Source organism: Ostrea edulis, chromosome 2 (assembly GCF_947568905.1).
Source record: "Ostrea edulis chromosome 2, xbOstEdul1.1, whole genome shotgun sequence".
Classification (NCBI taxonomy): domain Eukaryota; kingdom Metazoa; phylum Mollusca; class Bivalvia; order Ostreida; family Ostreidae; genus Ostrea; species Ostrea edulis.
Genome location: NC_079165.1, coordinates 24,058,155 through 24,069,541, shown reverse-complemented (window position 1 = coordinate 24,069,541; position 11,387 = coordinate 24,058,155). Strand labels below are relative to the sequence as shown.

The 11,387-nt window shown below is 35.6% G+C and overlaps 1 protein-coding gene across 1 annotated transcript; it reads left to right on the top strand.

The window, feature by feature from the left end:
• The first annotated feature begins 2,171 nt into the window (after positions 1–2,171).
• LOC125681513 (tetraspanin-1-like) lies at positions 2,172–10,961 on the top strand. The gene is made up of 9 exons (XM_048921663.2): positions 2,172–2,312; positions 3,525–3,620; positions 4,322–4,540; positions 4,793–4,867; positions 4,961–5,074; positions 5,344–5,523; positions 7,810–7,893; positions 8,037–8,109; positions 8,362–10,961. Exons 2-8 carry the CDS (start codon positions 3,555–3,557, stop codon positions 8,082–8,084), a joined length of 786 nt encoding a protein of 261 aa, XP_048777620.1. The 5' UTR covers positions 2,172–2,312; positions 3,525–3,554; the 3' UTR covers positions 8,085–8,109; positions 8,362–10,961.
• Positions 10,962–11,387: the final 426 nt, after the last annotated feature.

Sequence of the window (11,387 nt, the reverse complement as noted above, 5' to 3'; positions counted from 1 at the left end):
TCACAGTAATATCTGTCTCTATGTATCCCACATATGGAATATCAATTCCATTCGCTGCTCTAAGAGTAATGAGTTTATCGTTTAATACTGGAATGTCATGAAGGTAGCTGTTGTAAAAAGATTCTGTAATGGTGCTGACCAAAGATCCTGTGTCTAGAAGGCACAAAATCCTCTGACCTCCAATTTCTATGTCTGTAGTCGGACAACTTCCTATCAGTGAGCCATTCTCCAATTCACTCCCTATTGGCCGGCTCTCGACAATAGGCAATCTGTGTTTAAAGTGACAGTCTTTGTCTTAGGACAATTTCTCTTTATGTGTCCTAGTTCATGACACTGGAAGCACTTTCTTTCTTTGCTATGTGTGCATTCTTTCGCTGATAACTTAGTTTTCCTCAACTCTTTAACTTCGGTTCGTAAAGAAGACAGCTCTTCCCTCATTTCTTTCACCATATTCATCATTGCACTGTCAACTGAAGCTGCTTCAGCGTAAACCGTTACATCTCTCTTGGGTGTGCGCTTAGGACTGTCAGTATTTACCTCTCTATCAAGGGAGAGAACAACCGCCTCTTCTCTCAATTCGTTAAAGGTTAGGGATGACCTAGACCTAAGTGACTTTTTCAGTTCCCGACGAAGCCATTTGTCCAACACATTTTCAGCAAACTGATTTCTAAGTGTTTGTTCTGGTTCGGAGATAAAGTGGTGGTTGACTTGTCCAATTTTGTCTAATTTTTTCATCAACACATGTGAAAAGTCTTGCAGAGACTGTCCTTCCTCCTGTTTTGTACTGTAAAAGTCTGCAGTAAGCTCAGAAGCGGTCGACTTTTCACCAAAAGTCTCCCGTAAAATATTCAACACTTGTTGAGGATTCTTTTTTGAAGATGGGACACGATAGCGAATTTCTTCCTTTGCTGGGCCATCTAGATGACTTATCAAATAGTCCACCTTTTCTTCATCTGAAGTTGGACGCGTCTTCAGTACACGGGAAATGTCATCCATAAACTCGTACACCGTTTGTCCCTCATCTTTCCGTCCTGAAAACTTCTCAACCTTCCTCTGCTTAGGTGTAAACACAAACTTCTGTCCAGACTCTTCCTTCTTTATCGCACCAAGCTGCAACTTCAATGCATCGAGCTCCTGTTTCAACTCTTCCATGGTTGGTCAATGACAATCACTACTGCCTCTTGCATCCTTGGTATCCTACTATGAAGAATCCTACCATGAAGAATCCTACCGTGAAGAATCCTACCGTGAGGAATCCTACCAGCGACGCCATTTGTAGCCAAGTGACAAGACTTTTGTCCGTTTCTTTAATTTATTGTGCCAAAAGGCAGCAGTGATCTGTATAACAGCAAAGGTTCTTAATAGTATAACATGGTATAAAGAAAAAGGCAGAGTAGCGGTGTGGTCTATGCTGCAGCGTAAAGTAAGAATGACGTCAGCCCTCGTCTGCACTATAACTACATCCGAAAAATACCAAAACAATCACGTTCTGACAAAATTGGAAATTAATATAAAAATAATCAATTTGCACTTGTCTACACTAGTAAGGAATACAACATAGAGATTTGGGCAAACAGGGACGCATGGATATACCAGAGTTTGGACCAGCTGCATAGGAGGAGTAAGCATCCCATGTCTTACACATCTGCCCAATATCTTGATCGTTGATATTGATATCCTGAAAAAGTAAAAATAGTTAGCAGAAAATTACCTGCTTCTATCTTTTATTTGAATTGTAAACTATGCGGTACTGAAAATGCGATAGTAAACAACCATGAAAGGGAATGCCAATTTAAATATAGGTATAGTGTTAATATATGCCAGAAAGCGAGGTTTAGGATTTTCCACCAACCAAAAGCATATAATTGGCTATTAAATACTTATTTGATAGAATATACTATCATCAAAATAAATAGTGGAGGGCACAAACAATTTCAAAACCTACACGACGTTATATAAAACGTTATTTTATAAATACCGACAGAAACCTCTTGACTTGATTTCACAGAATTTCAAAATGCACTTGAATAAAATGTTGAAATTTCCGTCTAAAGCTGCAACTTTCTGGTTGTGCTTACATAAGGCAGTGTAAAAAAATATTTCATGGGATCTTTATGTACAAGGAAGGAAAGGGTGAATTCAAGTAGAAATGATATCTAAATCAGACATTCCCGACTTCCGTTAAACAAATATTCCACAGCAAGCTCCCAGTAACCGGATGTTCAAGTCTACCGTGGGACTCACTTCAACACTCGTGGTGCTTCGTTAGGTGATCGTGTGTCGGGTTATAACTGTGATACACTTATTTTGAGGTAAAGCAAATTTTAAAAACAAAATTATTATGCATATTTTGTATGAAATTTACCAAGGTTACTTTATTTGAAAAACAAGAAAGGTGAAAATTGAGGGTGTTGTAATTTAATCTCAGTGAGAGGGTTTTGTAATGTAATATTATTACATTCACCATGGTGCTGTAATATAACTTCCATGAAGGGTTCTGTAATATAACCCTAGTAACAAGATTCTGTAATGTAACCCTAGTAACAGGGTTCTGAAATGCAACCTTAGTAACAAGGTGCTGTAATGTGACCTTAGTACCAGAGTTCTGTAATGTAACCTAAGTAACAGGGTTCTGTAATGTAACCTTAGTAACAGGGTTCTGTAATGTAACCTTAGTAACTTGGTTCTGTAATGTAACCTTAGTAACAAGGTTCTGTAATGTAACCTTAGTAACAGCGTTACTATATATATATATATATATATATATATATATATATATATATGATACATTTTGAATTTATATTTGTAAAAATATTTGGCACCATTACAAAAATCATATCGAATAGTAGCCCTCTCCCATAAAACTTGAAAATTTAAAAGAAAAATGGATAGTGCTACATTATTGCAGCTAGTCCCAATTTATTTTGGGGATGTTATGAGATTGATCACTGTTCGTTATCTTCACCTTTCATATATCTGTACAGTGATATTATGAAGAGTTTGACCATTTAGCTCATCAATTAAAAATAAGTGGTTGATCAATTGATGAAATGCTGTTCTTTCATTGTCAACTGATTCGATACGCAAGAACCTGTTGGTAATTCGAGGCAAGCTACATACAAATAAGTTAAACATTCTTATAGTGATCAGTTCAGTCTTCCTTGTTTGGTGACTGTAATATAAACAACGATCTTGTGCTTGCACTCAGTGATATATAGAAGGATACAATAAAGTGAATGTACCAACAACAGTACGTATATAAGCACTTGATTCCAGTTCTGGTATTTCTAGGGTTTGTGATTGTCCTATTCTCCATTTTATAATCGTCGTAGTAGGATCGCTATTCCTTATCTTCATCTTTGTCATTTTGAATAAAGCCAAGAAATTTGATATCTTGAAAATCATTTTTATTGTAATGTCGCAAAGTGAATATCCCAATATGAAAGGTGAAGATAGTTAAACTTTTAAAGGAATTTCATGCTACGATTTTAAATTGATCTCAGACAAAATTGCTTTTCATTCAGTTTGAACGACCTTGACCTTCATATCCCACAATGGGCATGTCTTGTGGAGCAAAGTTCGGGAAGGTTTTCCTGATCATTATTAACACGATACTTTTCGTAAGTAATGGATTTTTTTTGTATCTATCTTATTCTGATGACGTAAAATTCATTTCCCTCTGCGTTTAACTGGAAGACACTCACATCATACTAAGAATGTTTTTCCTCATCAGATATTTCACAAAGCATTATTAACAAGGTAAACGAAGTTTGAAAACTAATTATAATGGAATGAATTCTTAGCTTTTAATTATACCAGTCCATTATATTTCAGTTTCTTATTAACAATCACTTGGCAAACAATATGTGTTCATAAACAGGAACAAGTAGAAATAGAAATACATGTATAAGGCATGCCTTTCAAAGGAAGTATATGGTAAGGTATATATAATCAGCTTTCGTCCATTTAAGCAAATGATAACTTTCTTCCATTCCTTTTATACATATATACCTTTTCTTCCATATACTCATAACCGAAACGACCCAGTTATTCATTCCTCTCCGCAATAAAGTCTGATTGCAGCATATGTTTTAAAATGCCCTTTATTTGATTAAAAATGGTAATATATATAAAAAGTTTTGCACCCCTTATGATATTCCTTGTAGCACAGGGCACTGAATAGGAATTTTTTAGAAATTTCATGTTTTTGTAAAATTATTGTGAGTTTACAACTAGCTCTCTCTCTCTCTCTCTCTCTCTCTCTCTCTCTCTCTCTCTCTCTCTCTCTATCTATCTCTCATTCTCTCTTTCTCTCTTACAGCTGCTTGGAATGTTTATGTTGATTGTGGGAGTATTGAAGAAACTTAATGTAAAGGTCATGGAGTTAGAAACAAACTCAGCGACCTCCAAGCTGAATGAACACGGAGTCCTGTCAGACAATATCGCGATCACCCTCATAGTTATCGGCACGTTCATTGCCCTCGTCGCTGGAGTGGGTCAATATGGCGCTTGCTCAGAAAACAGATGTATGCTCATCACGGTAAGTACCCAATCTTACAAATACTTTTAATATTATTTTCTAGTTTATAGATATACTTTGCATAGTTAACATGTAATTTTCAAATCTGCTGTCACTTTTAATTTCTAAGCTCAATGAGCCAAACGAAATCGTCATAAATTCGAATATGAAAAATACTTAATTTTCAGAAATGTTTTCTATAATTATGTAAATTTAAGGATATATTGATCTCCAATCACATATTTTAAGAATACGTAATTTTTATCATTTCAGTACGCCATTTTCGTTCTATTGTTGTTCCTCATTAAATTAACTGCCATAACCTTGTGGATCGCATTGAGGGAAGAGGTAGAGTTTATGATTATGAACATACAATAGGATACAATATATTACAAAAGAGTACATACCATGCTAGTTTTATAATTGTTTACTTTATCCCAGGTGGAAGAATTCATGAAAATGGCGATGCTGAACTCTCTGAAAGCCAATTATATAAACGACACTCTAAGCAGTGATAATGAAATATCGAACATGTGGAATACAATGTTTGTGACTGTAAGCAACACATAATTGATTTCATTCACCCTTTAGTCCATATATATCCACATATACATTCATCCACACTTACATCTAATCATCCACACACCCACCCACTCATCCACTCTTCCTTTTAATCAGTATTCTTGAAACAATCCATCCATATGCATGCATTGCTTGATCCATCTATTCATTCATCTATCCGTCAATCCATCGTTCCTTTATTCATTTCAGTCAAACACCCACTCATTTATATATCTATTGATTAAACCAAAATTGATTTACAGTCAGATTGTTGTGGTGTAAATCCGGTCACAGGGAATCACACGGACTTCAAGATAACCCCTTGGTGCAAAGAAACGATTAAATGCAATCTTCCCAGGACATGCTGTGAGGATGTGGATGCTGACAACTATACTCTAGCTTCTGTAAACTGCACCTCGTCCATGAGTGGTTACAAAACAATGGTACAGGCATTTCTGTTATATATCTTAGCTATTTCGTTTTGCATATGCTGTGAAATAATGTTTCACTGAATGTACATTGTATATACAGAAACCAAATGCTAAACTCAATATCGATCATGATCAGCAATTTTATGAGTTAATGTAACTACTGAAGAAAGTATCATAGTCTACTTGTTTGCTACATACTTGCACATCACTTAGCATTGCACGTTTTAAAGGAACTAATAGACTATGAAAGTCTGTCTGGTTAGGGAAATTTTGATGCACAAAGAACATATGATAACACTCGTGTCCTCTGTAAAATCCGAAGAAATAATCCAAAATATTTAATTTGTGTAAATCAAATTTAAATGCGAGACAGACAACAACACAGGTCAGATATAGACGAAACGAACAATTTGAAAATGGAGAAGTTACAATTTGGTTTTAAAATTAGTCATTCCCATTCAGCCCACATAAAGTGAAAAAGTTTACACAGATGCTTGAATACGCTAAATTTATTGTTCTGCATCACTTCATGTGGTGACACCATTCATATTCTGGATATTATGTTTACTCCAAATCAATTCAGCAGAAGACCATAAAAGGAACATTTTTAACAATGTTAACGATTCTTTTCTCGATCTAATTTACCGATACAAACTTTCATTGAGTTAAATGCTTTCTGACGTGCTTCGTACCAACTGGTAGTCCGTTCTTTGTACACATATTTTGACTAGGCAATACCCCGCTCACCTGATCAAGATATAGGGCTCACGGCGGGTGTAACCGGTCGAAAGGGGATGCTTACTCCTCCTAGGCACGTGATCCCACCTCTGGTATATCCCAGGGTCTGTGTTTCTCCTACTCTTAATTGTGATTTCTTAATACGAATTATGAGATCGATTGCTGTTCGTTATCTTCACCCTTTCAAGTAAAGGAGATTGACAATATCTGAATGTTGTCTCATTCAAGAATTTTTCATTCATATAGAAACATCACCAACTTTAACTGAAGTGTCACAAAACGCGCGGCCGTAGCAGTGTGGGTTCCGTCTCGTGCAAACACACGGTGACGACACAGAACCTTCGTTTTACTTTCACTTCAAATGTCAGGCATTAGCAAAGGAACAGTCACAACCTGACGCCAGTAAATACAATTTACCGAACCTGGGCCTCCCCGTTGCGAGTAAGCGTCCCATCCATTTGGCTACCGCGACCGGTTCTGAGCAGATTCCAATAATGTTGTTATTCTGAATGATGCCGCTCAGTGTATTTTGCGGAGTATCATACGTGAAAAGGAAGTCATGTAGTAAAATTATAATACGAACATGAACTACATGACACACAACCAATATCGAGATAATTATGTAAAGGGTTCGTTTTCAATAATAGAAACATTTGTAACATTATTCTACATTAGAAACTAGGTCATGTGAACAGAGAGAAAAACCGTCCCACGCTATTGCTTAAAGAAACCTAGTAACAGGAATCAGATATTTACATCGTGTATTTTATCGAGCACACATCGGGTGTGACTGTCAGCAGGGGTACTTATTCCTCCTGAGCACCTGATCCCACCCCTGGTGTGCCCAGGAATCCGTATTTGATCTACTCCTAATTTTGTAGTCCTTGCAGAATTTATGCGATTTATCACTGTTGGTTATTTGCATTTTTTCTAATTAGGGCAGACATCATGGACCCATAGCTCACTTTTTGTGAAGTATTCGGAGTTTAAATTGGAGCTTGGATATGTTACATTAAATGACACAGCTTCAGTATATTCGAATATGATCCTAGATGAATATTGCGACAAGCATAGCTGATTTCATCTAGACAACAATGCTAACACTTCTAGGACGAATTTCTCCACAAAGTTATATACTTATTTTGTCCGTTATAATCTGAATGTTATCTGGAAAAATTCTTTCAGCTTCAGTTTCTCACAGTTACTTGTTTATAATCTATAAAATTCGCCACCATTGGTTTGTATTATGAATTGCTATGGTCTTCTAACCCCCCTCTTATACCCAATGTCTGACTAGAGGTCTTCTTTAGACCCTTCAATTTCAGAATTACAATGTTTTCCTTAAACTCGGTCGACAAATGTTTCTTCTAATTCATGTTGATTCGTGAACCTGGGGCAAATAATATGGCTAGGTAAATAAAGAAAACGTCATTTCATGATCAGTGACAGCATGTCCCGGTTAATATATTTATGTCGTTTTGTTTTTTGTTCTAATCTAATATGAGATCAAATTATAGCATTAGAATATTTGTCAAACAAGAAACTATCTCACTTTTGTAGGGATGTTTTGATGCTTTTAAAGATGGTATAAACTCTAACTCCACTCTGATTATTGCTGTTGGGATCCCGATTCTTACCATTGAGGTGAGTTAAAAAATCATCTGACTACATCCGTGTTTCATTTCCGACATATATACCATAGTACTACAATAGTGTTGGATAAAAGATTTACCATCAGCATTCATTCTCGTGATTTTTAACAGTCTAGTTATATGTATCATTTTCAGTTCCTTGCTGTGATATTTGCTTTCCTACTCTGCAACCAGAGTGAGTAGGGCAGGACGAGGTGGTATAAGGAAGGTAACATACACAGGATGAACAGTAGTGAGGGAAATTGTGTCTAGTTTATCAAGTGAATACGATATCCAAACACTACTTCCACTGATGAAAGTATTTGTATTAACGTATGAAATAGAAATAACGTTTCCTTTTCTAGAATAAAAATCTTACCAATAAATGTAAATTATTTGAGAGGTTGAAAAAAACCCACAGCGACCTATTTCCTATAATCTGGAGGCTTCTTTTTTCCTTTTTTTATTTTTTTATTTCCAGATAGTTTATTGACGTAAGGGAAATAACTCCGGCAGGCTATGTGATGCTAAAAAGAGACTATAAATGAAAACTATCGTGTATCAGGATGGAAGCTAGTAGATATTGGAATTACGTTTAGAAAACATTACACAAAGTACAATTCATAGAGGTTTCATCATTGAAGATCTGAAAACTATTTACGGGACCATGCATGCGTTATGTAATTATTTTATAGATGACATTTGTATGATTTACAGTATCGATATTACATCACATGTGAAATGTTTATAATATGTATACTTCTTCTTCCTGTCGTTCGCCTCTACACTTGGATTTCTGCTTCCTCTACGAATCTGGTGGTCTTCTGTAAGTCCTCCACTGTTCCAAATAGCTTTTCCTGGATGGTTGTTGGTAATGGCCATATCCTTTGTCTCAATGCCTGATGGTTCTTGCATGTCTGTAGAATATGTGTTGTATCTTGTTCTGCCTCACCACAGGGACACATTGGGGATGGTACCACTTTCATCACTCTGTTCAGATGTTTGTTTAGTCTATTGTGTCCTGTCCTCAGTCTGAATATGACGGTTTGTTCAGGTCTCGACAGATGGTGGTAACTGCCTTGATGGATGATTTTCTGTACAGAGATTTGATTATGGTTTTCATCTCTGCACGGCAGACTGGGTTTTCCTCCTGTTGTTGTTCAGCACCTTGTTTTGCGAGAATGTCAGCTTGTTGATTACCATAGACTCCACAGTGCGAAAGGATCCATTGTAGAACTGTTATGCGACTTTGAATGTTAAATAGCGCCTGTTCTAGTAATGGTAGATTGTTGTTTGTCAAGCCCTGTAATACAGACAGAGCATCTGTAAGGAAAAGAACTGGAGTTGTGATATTGACTTTGTCTGTGATGGTATGTGCAGCATGTCTGATGGCTTTTTCTTCAGCTTTGTAGTTGGAACAATGCAAGCCTGTTGGTATTGCTTCAGATTGTCGCTCTCCATTTGGATATTGGATGTATATACCAGCCCCTCCGTTTTTTATTGCATTTGTGGCTGATCCGTCCGTGAATACTCTTATCCAAAATTCAGAGGGGTACTGTTCTTCTAAAATGGTCATAGTGTGAGTTTTCTTTACAATATCAGATTGTTCATCTTTGGATGTGATGTTTGGTACTGATGTCTGAATTCTGACATTTCTCAGTTTATCTTCAGTAGGGTAGTCATTTACAGAAAAGGCTATAGGTTTGACTTGCTTTGGTAGCGTGTAATATGTATACAATATGCATGTACTACATACTTCAACGTGTAAATCGCATCAAAATGGGGTCAAGAAAACTTGAAATATTTTTGTTTGCATTTGGTTTAAGAATTGAACATTGAATTCTGAAAGAAAGTTTATATTTATTGCCAAATCAGTTTAGGGCTTTAACGCCTGAGCTATTGAGTACAACTGCGCAGGGTGCTACAATTAAGTATTTAGTGGTTCAATACTGCTCCCGTTGGTGCAAAGATATCACACATCTATTATTGAACTCTATCCAGTTGAAAATGTTTGTGTCAATTCAAATTTTGAATGGGTTTGGTAGGGACTATATTTTGTGCCAGAAGGACCGATTAATCAAAGCGTTCTAAATATGTATGATATTACAGTTTCTGTTTCATCCAATATATCTTTTATTTTTATACTCCTACACGTGTATTTCAGTTTTGTAATTTATGATACCAGTAGTAGAGACTTGGAACTAGTTCAAATGTTCTAATTTATTTATTTGGTTGATATATTTTTTCCAAACAGAACACAAATTTCTTATAAAGTTTGAATTAATTTACATGTACTTGAAATTTTGTGTGAAAATTCAGTATTTTCGCCAAGGATTAAAAATTTTGATCTCTACCCCTCACTATTTTAGTTCCATTTTAAATTTTAAGACAAGATCTTGAAAATGGTATGAAATTCTAGAAATTGACAGTACTCCTACTATGTCCTTTTAAACATATCAAGTGTAAAAAGATCATAATTTATTTCCATTACTAGTTTAATTGAATAAACATTGAGACCGTTTTAAGTGCAAAAGGTCATATATAGAACACTGTAGCTCAATAACAAGCATTGCAACCTCTGTTTTTCTATTTAATTTCCTAATTCTCCTTCAGTGTAGAAATAAAAAAAACACTTCCTAAAAAATTGACATAACTCCAAATCTCAGTTGGAACCTCATTTAAGGTATTCCATGTATAATGAAAGGATAATAAACAATTTTGAAGGATTTAGATCAACATAAATGTTTATTGTTAAATAACGATGAAAGTGAAACAGATTAAATTCACGTGACTGGTAAATGATTAGAAGCTAACCCTTTTGCACTTAAAACTATTTGGAAGAGTTGTCTTCCCTTTGTAAAAATAAGAAAAATCTAATTTTCTAAAAATGTGTGTGGTCAATAATTAATTTTATTTTATATTTTCATTAAGAGAAAGTGTTTGTAACTTTCTACCAAGAGATTTGTATGAAAATATAATTTCTTTTTAAAATTTTGTAATAAAACATGCTTTTTCCCATATATTTCAATGTTAAATTCTAGGTGAAATAAATCAAGCAGTAAAAAAAAAATTGAAAGTTCCTATGGTGGATTATTTTTATTTGATGAACCCTTCAAAATGATACCATGATTAAAAAAATTCCACCATCCATTTATTAGATGCAAGATGAAGACAACGAACAGTGATCAATCTCATAACTCTTACAAGCAATACAAAATATATAGTTGGGCAAACACGGACCCCTGGACACAATAGAGGTGGGATCAGGTGCCTAGGAGGAGTAAGCATACCCTGTTGATCGGTCACACCCGACGTGAGCCCTATATCCTGATCAGGTAAACGGAGTTATCCGCAGTCAAAATTAGTGTGCCAAGAACAGCTTAACAATCGGTATGAAACACGTCAGACAGCATTTGACCCAAAGATAGGTTGTATTGACGAAGTAGATCGTTATAACGACCATAGAATTTGCGAAATGCTGACCTCAATCGAGACTGTTGAAACCCC

Coding starts and splice junctions, on each gene's coding strand:
- LOC125681513 (XM_048921663.2), top strand. CDS start 3,555: ATGGGCATGTCTTGTGGAGCAAAGTTCGGGAAGGTTTTCCTGATCATT. Junction 4,541..4,792: donor ACAGATGTATGCTCATCACG/GTAAGTACCCAA, acceptor TTATCATTTCAG/TACGCCATTTTCGTTCTATT. Junction 5,075..5,343: donor GGAATACAATGTTTGTGACT/GTAAGCAACACA, acceptor ATTGATTTACAG/TCAGATTGTTGTGGTGTAAA.